General features: G+C 30.6%; 1 protein-coding gene across 2 annotated transcripts; it reads right to left on the reverse strand.

Moving 5' to 3' along the window:
* Window positions 1-1,356: 1,356 nt before the first annotated feature.
* On the reverse strand, window positions 1,357-13,785 carry LOC120091030 (cycloartenol-C-24-methyltransferase-like). Of its 2 annotated transcripts, none has more exons than XM_039048821.2 (14): window positions 13,363-13,785; window positions 13,175-13,268; window positions 8,740-8,806; window positions 8,550-8,623; window positions 5,359-5,443; window positions 5,217-5,272; window positions 3,804-3,858; window positions 3,571-3,618; window positions 2,735-2,818; window positions 2,539-2,655; window positions 2,383-2,466; window positions 2,157-2,282; window positions 1,942-2,039; window positions 1,357-1,598 (listed from the first exon to the last, which is right to left on the reverse strand). In XM_039048821.2, exons 2-14 carry the CDS (start codon window positions 13,255-13,257, stop codon window positions 1,535-1,537), a joined length of 1,041 nt encoding a protein of 346 aa, XP_038904749.1. In that variant the 5' UTR covers window positions 13,258-13,268; window positions 13,363-13,785; the 3' UTR covers window positions 1,357-1,534. The 2 variants fall into 2 exon arrangements, with proteins under 2 accessions (XP_038904749.1, XP_038904750.1); XM_039048822.2 differs by having other exon boundaries at window positions 5,359-5,450; window positions 13,363-13,655.
* Between the last annotated feature and the right edge of the window lie 1,918 nt (window positions 13,786-15,703).

A 15,703-nucleotide genomic window follows, 5' to 3' on the forward strand; every position in this document is an offset into this window, starting at 1 on the left:
TCAGTCAACGTTTACGGTATAATCAAGCTACAACAGAAGTTTCATTGATTAAATCAAACAATTTTCACCAATTTCTCTCGATAATTGCATATTGATATTACATATATTTTACATACGATGATTAAAAATAATCATTATAGTCTACATAAGGCCAAATTAAAGTTTTTCATTCACTAATTCAATATATTCTTATCAATTTTCATTTTTGTAAAAATTTGACCTCGATGGAAATGCCATTAAATCAATTGGGCAATTTGCTTAAGGTTTGGAGAACCATTAAAGGCGATGATTTGTTTAAGGTGTTCCTAGATTTTTATTCATGACATATTCAATTTACTGTCATCAAAACTTAAATTTGTTAAATTTCCAAGAAGAAAGTAGTAAGAAAGTTCATTGACACTAAACAATTAGCATTTCTTTTATAAATATTAGTGAACCTTACATTAATGCATTAATGTTAATGGATTCCACTTTATATCTAAAAAGCATGTTGACGTGACACCCAACAAATAGAAGTAACAGAACATAATATAAGAAATTTTCGGAGGAAGAGGTCCTCATCACCCTTTAATTATTTTGGGATCACCATTAGCGAGAAGCCTAAAACAATTCCTTTTTGGGATCAACAAAATTTGAAGCAAGCTTGGGAGGTAGCAATTGATAATACAAGCCTAATTTAATAACTATTTTGTTTTAAAATTTATGTTTATTTTCAACCAACCATGCCTTTTATTTTCCTTGAAGAAACATTTAAATTTTTAATCAAAATCTAAAAACAAAAATAAGTCAAAAACTATTTCTTTAATTTTCAAAACTCGACTTGGTTTTTACATTGAGAGAAAGTAGATTACATAAGCTTAATTTTCAAAAACCAATAACTAAAAATAAAATAATTACTAAACGGAACTAATAACTAGAGAATGAAAAGGAAGAATAGTGTGTGTGTGAAATCAACTTCATGCCATGAATCAATTTAAGTGACAGCTTTTTTGTCAGACCAAAAAATGTGTAAATAGACCTGGATGGTTTACTTTAGGTTCTTCCTGTAGATTACTACCCTTGGTAGCAGTAACACTAGTGAGGTTTCCCAACTAATGCATTTCTTCCAATATGTGTGGAATCTCTCTCCTAATTGTTGCTTCAGTTTGAAAGACTTATATTTCTTTCTTCTGTGACTTTATATAATGCACACCCTCTCATTGTAGTGCCCAACACAGATTGTTTTGTAACTACTCAAAAGACATCATCAACTTAGATTGGTAGGTCTTATTTTGTTCCTCCTGGAAAAAGGATGTCTTATCCCTTGTTTCTCAAACAATAAAATAAAAAATCTTATATGATCCAACTAAACAACAATTACCAAACACCATAAATATGGATATGAAATCAAATTTACTTTTTTCATCAAGGTTATTGCAAAGCTGAAATTAAAAAAAAATGGCCATAATATTTAGTAGTTTTTGAGACGAGAGAAATAGAAATAAATTAAGGTCATAGTATTACCATAGCCACCAAATTACTTGCCAATGCCGTTTTACTCGCTACTTAAAAGCGGTTTACGCACCAGGAAGAAGTACATAGGAGTCATGACCTCTTTCCTACAACAGTATCAAAAGTTAAAATCAGCATGCTGAGGCATCTCTCATGTTTAAAAAGATTAACAATGAACACTACAGCTTAAAAATGAATGTTCATTGTGTTCTTGAGTGCGAGTGTTGAAGTTTCTCATAAAAACTTTGAAACAAATTGTAGCTCAAATAAAAACCTGACTAAAGAATAGATCAAAACTTTCACATGTTTAAAATTGTCTGAGTTTTGGCTAATCTAAATGGTCAAACTGAAAGAATTAACCTTGATTGGTTTGGTTCACTTAGTTCAAGTTCTTACTGATTCATATGCAATACCCCAATTTAGGAGAATGCTGTGTCATATAATACTTACTTTCCACCTTCAACCAGCCCTTGTGCTGCTTGCTCTAGAAAATTTTGAACTCTTTCACTACCCTTCGGGGCGAGGCGGATATACTCCAATGCTCTAACCTACAGATAGAACAAACTCAGCAGCTTGTCAACATGGTCAATATAATGCAAAGGTAACAGGAACATCCAAAAAAATACAGTGAAAATTGCAGTTTTACTGCATTTCATTCTGCTTACCATATATTTTGTCACGCAACGCCCAATCGCTGTAGCACGGAAGTTGGTGATCGAGAACTGACCGCCATCTAAAGGTAAGTACCAAGGAACAGGTGAATCTTCAGCAAGGTCTTTTCCCCAGATGACCTGAGCAGAGTGAGCAGAGCATATTTATCTGCTACAGTATTTTCATGAAAAAGGAAATCAAATACAAAAACAAAAGAGAAAAAAAATCCTTCCAATCAACCTCGAAACCTGCTTGTTTCAAAGCTTCCAAGCACTTTCCTATTGTCTTGATATCTGGAAGCCCACTACCAATCTCAATTTCAGCCTACGGATATGGACATTGTCAGTATAACTGTATAAAATCAGAGGAAACGGGGGGCAGAATCAGCAAGATAACCTTTATTCTTTGGTGATCTTGGTTATTGGGATCGAACGAGTTGGTCAAACACCATTCATAAGCAGCAAAATGTTGGCCAGGTTTTAGTACTCTGTAGATCTCCTTGAAGCAGCCATACTGCCAGAGGGGAAATAGCAGTTAATTCAATAGAATGATTGCTCTAAACACATACTTCAGAAATGTAATAAGGACCTACTGCATCTGGTGCGTGACAAGTAGCTTCGATTGCATATATTGCATCAAATGAATTATCATCAAACGGCATTTTCATAAAGTCACCCTGTCGAATGAACCAAGAATTGAATCATGTAATTCATTAAGACGATTTAAGACTGTACAATAACTCAAATGTTCATGTTAGGGAAAGATGTAGCCCCCAGCTGGATCATCCTATTTGCTCCAACAGACAAGATTAGGTGAAAAATAGCTATATATACGGTCTCATATATACCCCTCCTCAGTTTTGGCTCGGCTTGAGATATGAATTTTGATTAAGAGTTTAACTAAGAATGACGTGTTTCTAGTAGAGTTATGCTTGATATTCCATGTGCATAGAAGGAAGAAGAAGAAACTACTATCAGTGTACTTTCAAATGTTACAACCAGAACTTCAAACTTCTGAAGTCATGAAAATTCCCATGCATCAGCCCTTTCTATTATCAATTGATCATTAAACATGCACGTGGCTTTTATGGCAATGGCCACGCGTGTCAACTCTTCAACTCAGTAACTAAACTAAAACTAGTGACAGGGACCATTTATAAGCTTGACTAAAAGTATAGAGACCAATTCTTAATATTTGGAAGTATAAAGAACAAAATATAAGAATAGCATTACAAATATAAAGGTGCTGGTACTATTTAACCAACGGATGAAACAAAAACCTAAGCGAGCATAGCTCAACTGGCCTATAGTATGTGTTAGTGACCAAGAGGCCTACGTTTCGAATCCCCCATCCTATTGTATTAATTAAAAAAAAATAAAGAGAGAGAGAGAAGAATTTTTCAAAAAGCTGAATTCAATCTACACCAACCTTGACAAAGTTGCAAGTCTTATCCAATTTTGCAATGCGATTCAGTTCCTATAGAATAGCAGAAGATTATGAGTAGTGAAAACATTAATGAGAAGTACTATATCAGATAAGAACACGGTACAAACATAATCAAACACATCATAATAACGGTAAAAACAAAAAGTAGCAAAAAAATGCCAAGAACAAAAATGAATGTGTCGAATGCTACGTAACAGAAATGGAACAACACGTACCTCTCCTCTAGTAATCTGATAGCTATTGTTGTTCAACCCAGTAATTGAAGTATAGCTGTAACAGATTTACATAGAATATGAGATACTGAAAAGGCCAAAACAAAATTTCCAACTTAAAGCAATTATAAATCGTTATTTTCAATGCAGAACCACAATATAAAATTGAGATGTTCCTACTATTATCCAAACCATCATTATCACACATGATTTCGAGATGGCAAATTGAAACAACCTGAGGAAAAGATCTATTAGAAGTCGATTCACAGAAAAAAGGTACAGTCAAAATAAACATTCTTGCCATTTCCCCCCATAAGTCTTAGATAATTCTCTACCATTACTTGAGATCCTACACATCTTTTGGGGACATTTTCCAGATGCACCTTTCCTCGCTTCTAAGCCACCAAAAACTATCTTTCTTTCTCACAGATGCTCACTATAACTTTATATCACAAGGAGTCCTATTCAAATAAGATCTTCAGAAAGTGCCCTTAATCTACCTTTATAAAAGTTGAACCACTTTACTTGACTAAAAAGGATGACTTCCAGTTCCATACTACTTTGTCACCCATTCGTACCTCACCAATCAAACTTCCTAATACTCCAAACTTTTGAATGACGCAACTATGTGCAGCCTGATCACTCCGTTCAACTTAAATATTCGATATGAAGTCAAAAGATTATCTTTATTAAGGCATTTCACCCTGTCCCTATTCTCTTAGAGAGAATTTTTTTTAGAAACTGGTAAGGTGAATGAGAAATTGCATGCACTCATCGAGGTGACAAAGGAAATTTAAAAGTTGAAACATTAAAGTCTTGTCCCATCATTTCTAGAAACTCATTCAACTTAACTCTAGATAGGAAATTGAGCAAAACAAAGAGGGGAAAGAAATGACAGATTAAAGTTTTAAGGGGTGAAAGAGAGTCTCTTTGTAACTTAAGGGATGAAAGAAATTAGTTATAAATTCCATAATTAATGTCTAAAAATGAAGGGTCGAGACTTATTATCTTCTAACTCTTCATTTTCCTCTCATTTTCAACACAATCGTAGTGGACTTCCACCCACTAATTCAAAGCAATTTCAACAAAGCTCAACTGTTTGAAGATGCCTGGAGCCAAAACATACAATTTTCCCCTGTTCTTCCCAAAGAATTTCTGAATGGAAGGTATTCCTATAAGGCTAAATATAATATGAAGGAGACCCATTCCTATAAGTCTTCTTGTAAAAGCCATAAACTAACGATTTCAGCTAAAGGCTCAATGTGGAGAAAAGGATTCATCCATCCGTATAGTGAGGGAGGTTACACCTACGGAAACTCTTTATTTGACAAAAGGACATAAGAATATCAAAAGATAGATATCGATTCATGTATTCTACAACAAATAATTGTTAAGATCCATACAACTAAAGCGCACCTGAATCTTGCAATCTCTCTCAGTGGTCCGCCTATACCACATCCAACATCCAAGACCTGGTGCAAACTCAAAGTTATATTTTTATAACATGCGAAGGATGAAGTAAAATTTCTCCCACTGAATTGTATTAAAGAAGACAAACCTTCTGTCCAGGCTTCAAACCCAACTGTAAAGCAAGGAAGTGCTCGTGCTTCTTAATGCTCTCCCGGAAAGACTCACCAGTCCATCTACAAGCTTGGAAAATATGCTCGTTTATATTATTTTAGCAGCACTTAAGATAAAAGCACAAAAGCAATCATAGCATGTGTAATATTATTCGTGAAGTAGTGCATGAAAAGTTGGTCTTCTATGACCATTCAATGGCCATTAACATGGTAAAATAGCAAAAAAATCCTTGACCATTCGATAGCTATTCTCCTATATACACCATCTAAACCAGAAAGAAAAGAAAAGGAAAGGGGGGAAAGACTCTGCCAAATACATTACCGAGGGAATGTTTCAATCCTATCTTCTCTCTTTAGTACATTTCTCTCTCCTAGTTGCCTAAATCATTGTGGTGGTCCGTGAGATGGGAAGCATTATATTCTTTTGAAAAACATATCCATGGTAACTAACATCTTTGTCTCATTCTTCATTGTTCAGAAATGTTTTCAAGAACTAATACAAATTTGAATGTAAAAAATCTAGTTTCATGTTAAATTTGATTATAAATTTGGTACAACTTTTACTCTTTTAGGATTGTGCCGATTTTCATTCATGTATTTGAAAAAACCTTAGTAGATTTCAAATTGTACCTATTTAATCTCTATACCTAATTATAATAGATGGATGTAAACCAATATCTATGATGTCAACTTCATCAAGCCATCATAAGCATAATTCAATTGTCAAAAAAACATGTATCATCAACTAGGAGGTCAGAGGATCGCATCTCCTACCCCGATATGTTGAACTTAAAAAAGTCTTCATTAATCTATGATCAACTTGCTCTTTTTAAAAAAAAACTAGCTTTTAGAAAACATAAATAATAAAAACATTATTCCATTTTATTATTCTCATGAATCTATAAAGAAAAGATTGACTACAACATAATAATTTAGAATGTTTTAGGGCAAAATCCACACGATCTTATTTGATACCTAAAGTTTCAAATGGAGAACTTCCATTTATAGAGTTTGGAAAATAGCTCTAAATAATTTCTAAACTCCTTTGACCATTAGTTGACTAATAGAAATATAATATGATGGTTAAACTTGATTGACTATGCTTGCTAATTTTGAAAAATGATTAATTTAGTTGGAGAATGGTTTAATTAGCTTTATAATTTTTCTAAGGCAGTGGTTTCTACAATTATCTCAAATAAAATCATAACATATGTTAGTGACAACATAGTATTTTCCTGTAGAACAATTTCCTTATTTGGAAATATCCGACTGTAATATTTCGTCCGATATTTTCCTTTATTAAAGCGTGACCTTCTTATTCCAAATGGGGATTTGTTTCCTTTTTGGATTTGATTATTTAAAGAGAATTGTGTTGTCCATTTAGGTCGGCCGTATTTTTATTTTATTGAGTAAGACGATTTATGTTCGACAACCGAATTGTTCTACATTGTGTTCTTACTCGTTGCTCACTATTCTGCTGTGTGAGTTCTTCAACTGTTGAAGTGCAACACTTTGAAGTAAATCACAGTCTTAGGGGGAGCCTAAGCTATTACTGCTAGAGAAGAGATTCTCAATCTTAGGGAGAGCCTAAGACTTAGCTTCAAAGAAGGAGTTCTCCATCTTAGGGGGATCCTAAGATTCATCAGTGAAGGGAATTCGCTGACTAAGGGGAAGATATCTCAGTGAGAGGAGTCTCACACATTGTCGGAAGCCAAAGTGTCTAACATTAATACTATCAAACTTAGGGGGAGCCTAAGTACACTTGAAAGGGAGTTTCACATCTAGGAAGTGTACTTGAATCAATGTGGTTAGTGAGTTGAGCTCTACATGAATCAATATAATGATCGTGTATCACAGATAAGTACTACATTGTAAACTATTTAACTCTTAAATATTAGTGGATTATCTTTCCTGAGCACACTACCCCTCAGACGTAGGTGAATTATCAACGAACTGGGTTACCAACTTCTGTGTGTCTTTACTTGTTTACTTATTAGTATTTTTGTTGTTACAATGCTTGTCAATGCTTTCCGTTTAACATCCGTATTTCGAATAGGGAGTCATCCTATTCCTTTTTCAAATTTAATGGTATTTTTTTGTTGTTCTTCCTCATCTTTTCTCTCTCTCTTTATCCTCAATCTCTAAAGTGTTTCTCTTTCTTTTTCGTTAGTTTCGCTGCCGATGTCAGGGCTTGTCATCAAATGCTTTTCGCCATACTGTCTTCTGTCACATGTCGCCTTATTGCATTACACATTGTTGTCATTCAATGTCGTCTGCGTTGCAGCCGTCTACCACACATCGGGTTCCCAAATCTAAAACAACATAGTTGTGGTTGCATTGTCGTGCACGGTTGCTATCTAAGGCTTCTGTCATTTGCCACAAGCCACCCTAACACTTCAAACACCAATAAATCTTAAACACTCAAATTTGGAACTAAAAAAGCCCATAATTGGTTTCTCGCTCATTCAAGTGTCATAATAGAGAAACCTCAAGATGGCGACTATGTGTGGTAGACAACAGCGCAAAAACGAGCATTGAAACAAGGAAGCGACTAAATGGTGGTGGAGATAACGACAAAAGGCTATCAAAAAAGAAAAAAAAGGTGAAGAGAGAAAGAGGATGGCCATGTCATACTCAAATCAGCTAAAATTGGCACACTATTTAACTGTCATATCATTTTTTCATTAAGTCAAACTAATAGTAAGAACTATTCAGAATAATCTTTTTAAACTTCAAGAAATAAAGTGCCATCCTTCAAACACCAAGAATTAAATAGGCATCAACCTCAAACCTACATGCCTCAAACTTTAGAGACAATCGAAAGCACATTTTGCTCATATTTTATTTTTAGACAAATATTTTCCAAGTTAAATTACAACTTTGTATAACTTAAAATTTGAAAAGAGAAGTTAGCTCAATTGACATATAATATGTATTAGCGATTAAAAAAAAAATTGTTGATTAGTATCAAATGTCTTTTTTTACAAATCTTTTCAATTAAGAAAAAAGAAAAGGAAGAAAGAAACAACAAACAATTATTAAATAACATAGAGCGGGAAACAAAAACAAAATATTAACAAACCAACCATTTGAAGTCCATTTTCAGTTTAAGTAGTAAAATTACAGGCTGTGACAATGTAAGAGAGGAGGAAGATGATGTATATCGTACCTAGGGGCAAAATGGAAGCACTCTCCCCAACCGAACTCATAAAAGCTGGTCACGAGATCATAGTATTTATTGACCTAAAATACAGATTACCGAGACAATAATTTTGGTGAGTTTCTGAATATCGAGATGGCGAAGAAGAAAAGGAAACTGATTCACATGCAATGATGTAAATTAGTTGATCGCCTCTTACCATGTCGGTATAGTTGGCTTCTCTCTCCTTCTTTTCGCCTCCATAGAAGCCATGGTATTTCTCATACCTGGTTCCATCAAAAGTAAACCCTAATTTAGCCAACATAATACATGCAACTTCATAAATCTTTAGATCAAAGAAAACAGGAAAAAGAGAGGGTACAATTTTTCACGAGCAAGAAATGATAATTTCAAGGTAAAATGGCAATGATCAGGGGAAAAGGAAAGACCTTCTATTGTAGATAACAATGGTGCTTTGGAGAAACAATTTATGAACGATAATGCCTTTGGAAACTAATAAATTTGAAATTTAGTGAAGGAGCTTTTTTTAGTTCAAACATGGGGTATTTCAAACTCCCGCTTTAAGAAGGTAATTTGTTCATCATGTAAATATAGTTTAACTAACATATAGTTAAAAGAGGAATAGCGATATAGTAAGCATGTGCATGAAAATTGGGGGAAAGAAACTTTGTTGGTATGACGTCTCTTAAAGAACAATGCTCATCTATGCTAAGGATTAAAATGTTATTGTCAATAAAAACATTGAGTTCAAAATTTTACGATGATATTAATGATAAATATATTTCATAAATATATACAAAATATTGATGTCCATGAATATTTTTTAATGAAAACAAAAAATTAAAAAAAAAAATTGATCATTTTTAAGAATAGATCTATTTGGCACTTAATGTTTTAAATTGGCCATTTTATTATCTGAATTTTTAAGAATAGGTTTAAAAAGTCCTTTACAAATAAAACCATTAAATTTAATTCACTAAATGCTGATTTGACAAGGATTAGAAAAAAAAAATTTTTTTTAATTTTTCCCTCTTTTCTCCCCTCCTCTCACTCCTCTTTTTTCTGGAGTATTTTTTTCTTAAACAAAAGTTCCAACTGTGATATAACGAGCTCCTCTTCTTTTTTCTAGAGTTCTACTTTTTGTTTGAAGTTTCACCTAAATACCTTGACTCAACTTCTTCATTTCCGATGGTTTCTATTACATTTTTGTTTAATCTTTCAATGGGGGTCATTCTATAAGACCCACCTGTGTCATGAGTATTTAGAGTAAACAATGGTGCTTGAACTTGAGTGAACGAAATTTTTTTGTTAAAGGAATCTCGTTGGTTGTCTAGTGGAAGTTAGTGCATTTCAAAGGTAAAATTAAAAAAAAAAAAAAAAAAAAAAAAAATAGAAAAGATCTATGAAGAATTTGTGGCTCAAAAAGCTGAAAGTAAAATGGTAAAGAAAGGGCATGTCAAATTGTAGAAAAATGAGAGAGGGAGATGATCGGAATGGAAGACCAGAGGAGAGAGAAGAGGAGAGGAAGGAGAATGTAGAGGAAAAGAAGAGAGAGAAGAAGATTAAAAAAAGAAAATAATTGAAGTATATATTTTTTTCAAGTCATCATGCCATATTTAGTCAATTAAAATTTTCTTGAAACCAAACGACTAAAATAATCAATTTGAAATATTAGGTAACAAATGCATCTATTCTTAAAAATTCAAGGACCAAAAATGTATTTTTTCAAAAATAAAATATTAATATAAATCAATAAACATTTTACTATTTTTAAATAAATTAAATATATTATATTCACTTTGTTATTTGTATTGATGTTTCATATATTGTAGAAGCTCAAATAAGAAGGGTATGGGTTGGATCTTTGATCCTATATGCAAAAGTACCCATGTAATTTATTTTTAGTGATTCAAAATTAACTTTTTGATCCATTATAAAGCTTTGTAATAAATATGTTTTTTTTGTTTGCACAAAAATATAAGTGAAGTTGATTTTTCTTTTTAGTTCAACACTATAGCTACAAAATCTCTTACCTCTTAGTTGGTAGGTTCATATTGGCGTGAAATTCATTTCCTTATAAGACAAATAATAATATCTCTATCTTATTAGGCGATCGCCTCTTCCATTGATTTTTGAGTAATTGTTTTAAATGATAAAATTACTCAGAATATTTTCAAATATAATAAAATGTCATTATTTATCATCAATAGATACTGATAAATCATTGATAGATAAGACAATAATATTTTGTTATATTTGTAAATAAGTTAATTCATTTTTTTTATTTTTGAAAACTACCTTGATTTTTTTTCAATGGATTGATGTTTGTTAAATTTTTGTGTTAAAAATACATGTATTTAAAAAGAACTTTATATATTCTAACTTATTATTCAAACTCCTTTTTAGTTGTTAGGGAAAAAGTCCTACGTTTAATTTTTTTATGACAAAATTGCTAAAAATATTTATAAATAATAATAAAATATCAACATCTATATTTGAAAACAGCCTAATATTTTATTTAAAAACAAATTTTCATATATAGCAGTGGGTTTCAAAAAAAGAAATAATAATAATAAAATTGAGAAACCCGTGAGAATGTAAATAACCCAAAAGTCATGGAGTACAATTTTGTTTTGTTCTGGAAAATTAAAAATAATAATAAAGATGACAATCAATTCATACTTTTCTTTAAAGGAAAATCATTATCAAATGGACCATAAAGACAACAAACCTATTCAAAGTTTTTTCTTTGTTGATTGATACTTTTTACTACATATTTTCTCCCTTTCTAAACAAGTAGAGTGAAGAATTCAAAATCAACATCTAATCAAGAATTTATGTCTTAACTAGTTGAATCATATTCAACTTGTGAAGCTTATTAATTAATTATCAATATATTCTTTTCTCTCAAACCTCTTTTTTCTTTTATCACTTTTCTTTTAGAAATTTTCTTTATAACACATGTACTCCCAAAAATAAAAGTGTGCGGTAAAATGGTAATTTTATTTATGAGAAAAAGAAACAAGTCCGCAATTAATAATATATAAACTACTCCTGAGAAGAAAAAGAATCCCTAAGCCCTATGAAAGAAGCCGCAATTAATAATAAAAACGATTTTGTTTGTTTAAAAAACGACATATAATAAAATCATGTAATATTTTTAGAGTTAGATCTCATAAGTCATAAGTCATTATATCAAAAAAAAAAAAAAAGTCATAAGTCACAACTATAACAACTCCAGAACCAGAAAATAATAATAAATAAATAAATAATAATAATAATAATAAAAGAGAGGGAGAAAAAAACTCAGAACTGTAAGGCGTTCAAATATATTTTAAGATTTTCCAAAATGGAAAGTTCCATCTTGACTGTTTGCCCACTAAAAAGGAGTTCAAATAAATAAAGAGGATCTACAAATAATAAAGCATTAGATTATTGTTATTATTGTTATTATTATTATTATTATTTTGAGAACCTATTAGAATACTATTGTTACTATTACTGTTTGTTTCTGTTTTCCCAAATCCCTATGATTCTGATCTTAAAAATAAGATTAAAAATTAAAAAAACAAACTAATGATTTAGACTCTTTTGATAATCATTTAATTTTTTTTTATTTTTAAAAATTAAACCTATTTTATCAATAATTCTTACAACAATTTTCATCTTTCATGAGTACAATGGTTGAATTTTTAGCCAAACTCCAAAAGCAAAAACAATTTTTTAAGAACTGTTTTTTTTAGTTCTCAAAATTCGGCTTGATATTTTAAGTCATTGATGAAAAATAGATAACAAAAGAATAAATTTAGAGGTAGAGTAATGTTCGTAGACTTAATTTCCAAAAACAAAATAGTTACCAAACGAAATCTTAATTAGCTAACTTAATAATACTTAAATCTCTTCGATCTCTTTATAATTATTTTGTTTTTTATTTTTAAAAAATTATTTTTTCTTCTATAAATAGTTAAATTCTTAGTTAAATATAAAAACAAAAACATGATTTTAAAAAACCATTTGGTTTTTTATTTATAGTTTTTAAAAATTAAGCTTATACATACTCTTTTCTGTTATGAAGTTGTAACTTTGTTATCTATTTCTTTTACCAATATTATAAGAAATAAAGTCAAATTTTGAAAATTAAAGATCCGTTTAATAATCATTTTATTTTTTATTTTTTATTTTTTAAAATCAATCCTATTTTTAGATCTTTAAATACAAATGTTGAATTCTTAACTAAATTTCAAAAATAAAAACAATTTTTGAAAAGCTATTTTTTTTAATTTTCAAAATTTGACGATAATAAAGTAAGAAATTTAATCTCTAGATTTAATTTTCAAAAATAAAATAATTACTAATAGGGTTATTGATATAAGAATGCAACTATTTAACTTTAAAAAAAATGACAAACATGATAAAAATAAATAAATAAGTTTAATTAAAAAAAATAGAAAACGAAATAGGCACAAAATGTCCCCAAATGATTAGGAAAGGAGGCAAGTTAGTTTCAGGTTCCCCAACTTTTAAAGAGAAACCCACCCTACCCTCGAAATAAACCGGACCGAACCGGCAAAGTAAGAAAAACCCTCGAGAGAACAGAGAAAGTGAGTCTAAGAAGGAGGAGAAATAGAGAGTACTTTTCAACGGCGCAGAGCACATCGGCTTTGCTCATCTTCCCGCCGACGCCGGAGGCAAGATCGAACGCTCCTTCCTTCGACATTTCTCTGCAACCTGAACAACAAAACGAGAAAAAAAAAACAAAATTAAAAAAAAAAGGATTGGAGTCAGGAGTTAGGGTTCCGATGAGAAGGATGAAGCACATTACGTTGGAGAAAGCAGAGAAGAAAACGAGGATTTTTGCAGAGAAAAGAGAAGAAGAAGGACGACGATGAGTTAGAGAGAGAACAAAAAAAAAATAGGAATAATGCTTCACTCTCTCTCTCTCTCTCTCTATCTCTATGAAGAGGGATTTTTTTTCTTTGACAGGCATGCAAGAATTGACAGCCTCTCCTTTTCTATCTTCTTTTTTCTTTTTTTTTTTCTCCTCTTGTGGATGAAAACTACTCCTTGGAGTAAAATTATTGAAGTTTCATGGTGGAAAAATTTAATAGTTTACTTATCTTTCTTTTGTTTATACTATACATTTATATTCATAATTATTAGGTGGGCCCCATTCAATGTGGACAATGTAAATTTATACTATCAAATTGTATGTTTGAGGTCTGATCCTCATCCCATGTATTGTCACGAAAAGAAGCATGTTTGAGTGACACAATAAATAGAGAGTCTGAAATATCCACCCGTAGTGGTAGAAATTTTTTTGGGACTACCAATAAAATCATAGCTCAACTGACATAGTGTTCATATTATCAACCTCGTGGTCTGAGGCTCGACTCCTACACCTCCACACTTTAATTACAATATCTTTACAAAAAAATAAATCCGTCTATTAATTTTCATCATAGATGAACACTCATAGGCTTCTATTAACTTCTATTAATATCTATAAAAAAAAAAAAAAAGACTAAAATTTTGTTATTTTGTATGAATGTATAATAATAATTATTTTATAACATTATATAATTTAAAATAATATATTACGTCATACATATCCTAGTTTTAATCAAAATGAAATGAATTTCTACATGAGAGAGCCTTATAAGTTGTTCAAACTACATATAATTACTAAAATCACATTTTTTGTTTTAATAAATGTGGATTGACTAATTAAAGAAAATTGGAACAAGATGCATTCTTTAAAGAAAGTGTTTTTGTCTTACTCTTACATATGATGCAAAATCAAACTCAATGGTGCAAGTTGGGTTGTGGTCCCAATGTAGAATGTAGGTTTAGAAAAAGGAACGGAGATTATGAGAGTAAGTATGAGATGCTTTTCAAATTTAACGTATGTGTACATCCGAGAGGTATAAATGTTATTTTTCAATGGACGAATAAAGTCGATAAATTAATAAATGAATAATTCAAGAGCTGAGCTATGGGATAGCTATATAATAGTCGTAGGGGCACATAGGTGGATGATTTTATTAAGTAAGTTTAATGGCAAGTAGACTAGCATGATTGTAGATGTAGTGAAGCTGGTGTATTAGTGGTAGGATAGACGAACAACGGGAATTAAATTTTAAGGTAGGTGAAGAGTAGAGATACTTTACTAGGCCTTTAAAAAAAAGTTTCAAAAATAAGTTTGTTAAGTAGACATTTGTTAAATTAATGAATTAAGTGAATCTAAAAACACGAAAACGTGATTCCTATTGTATATGTTAGGTGATGTTAATTTGTTCAAGGTTGTAATAGAGATAAGTTTGATAATTTTGGAACATGTTTTTAAGGCTAAACATACATCCTTTTCAATTTTGTCATTTAATGTTTTAATATTTTCTAAAATTGAATTACAAATAATTTAGTCATTTTCATGATATTCTAAACTTAAAAATGTGTCTAATAAATCTTAAAAATTCAATATCTTATACATAGATCTCTAATAGATTGGTCATTTTGAAATTGAAAACTCATTAATTTACCAATCAAATGGTTAAAACTTCATGCCTCACGGACTTCACTTTTTAAAGTTAATAACCTATTAGATATAAAATTAAAATTTATGTACTTAATAGACAATTCACATTCAATCATCACCCATTAGTCCAATCAAGACAATGACATATACTTTACCAAAATCAAAGTTAAAAGATTTAGGCCCATTTGGTTAATGATTTGATTTTTTAGTTTTTTTTAAATCAAATATATAGTTACTACTTCTACCTCCAAATATTTTCATTTGTTATCTACTTTTTATCAATAATTTAAAAAATCAAGCTAAAATTTGAAAACTAAAAAAAAGTAGCTTTTAAAAATTTGTTTTTATTTTTGAAATTTAGCTAAGAATTCAATCATTATTTTTAAGAAAGATGCAAATTGTTGCAAGACTTAATTTTTAAAAATAAAAAACAAAATTATTATCAAATGGGATCTTAATAAATACAAATATGTTGTATTTATAGCCCATTGAAAATCCCATTAGCAAAAATGAAAAAATAGTTTTGCGTGATAATCTATGACAATCTAATCAATTTTTTTTTTTAAAAAAACTTACGATTCAATGAAAAGAGATACTTGTATCTACAACCGTTGGAAATTTATTGCGTGAA

The sequence above is a fragment of the Benincasa hispida genome, chromosome 11 (genome assembly GCF_027475165.1).
Source record: "Benincasa hispida cultivar pf3 chromosome 11, pf3_genome.v1.1, whole genome shotgun sequence".
In the NCBI taxonomy this organism is placed as follows: domain Eukaryota; kingdom Viridiplantae; phylum Streptophyta; class Magnoliopsida; order Cucurbitales; family Cucurbitaceae; genus Benincasa; species Benincasa hispida.

Bases quoted from the DNA above. Each gene is read 5' to 3' on its own strand.
- LOC120091030 (XM_039048821.2), bottom strand. From the start codon at position 13,257: ATGTCGAAGGAAGGAGCGTTCGATCTTGCCTCCGGCGTCGGCGGGAAG. The intron at 5,273-5,358 runs GTTTGTCTTCTT...AGTTTGCACCAG, and splicing joins GTTTGAAGCCTGGACAGAAG to GTCTTGGATGTTGGATGTGG. The intron at 2,656-2,734 runs GTAGGTCCTTAT...CCCCTCTGGCAG, and splicing joins CTTGTCACGCACCAGATGCA to TATGGCTGCTTCAAGGAGAT.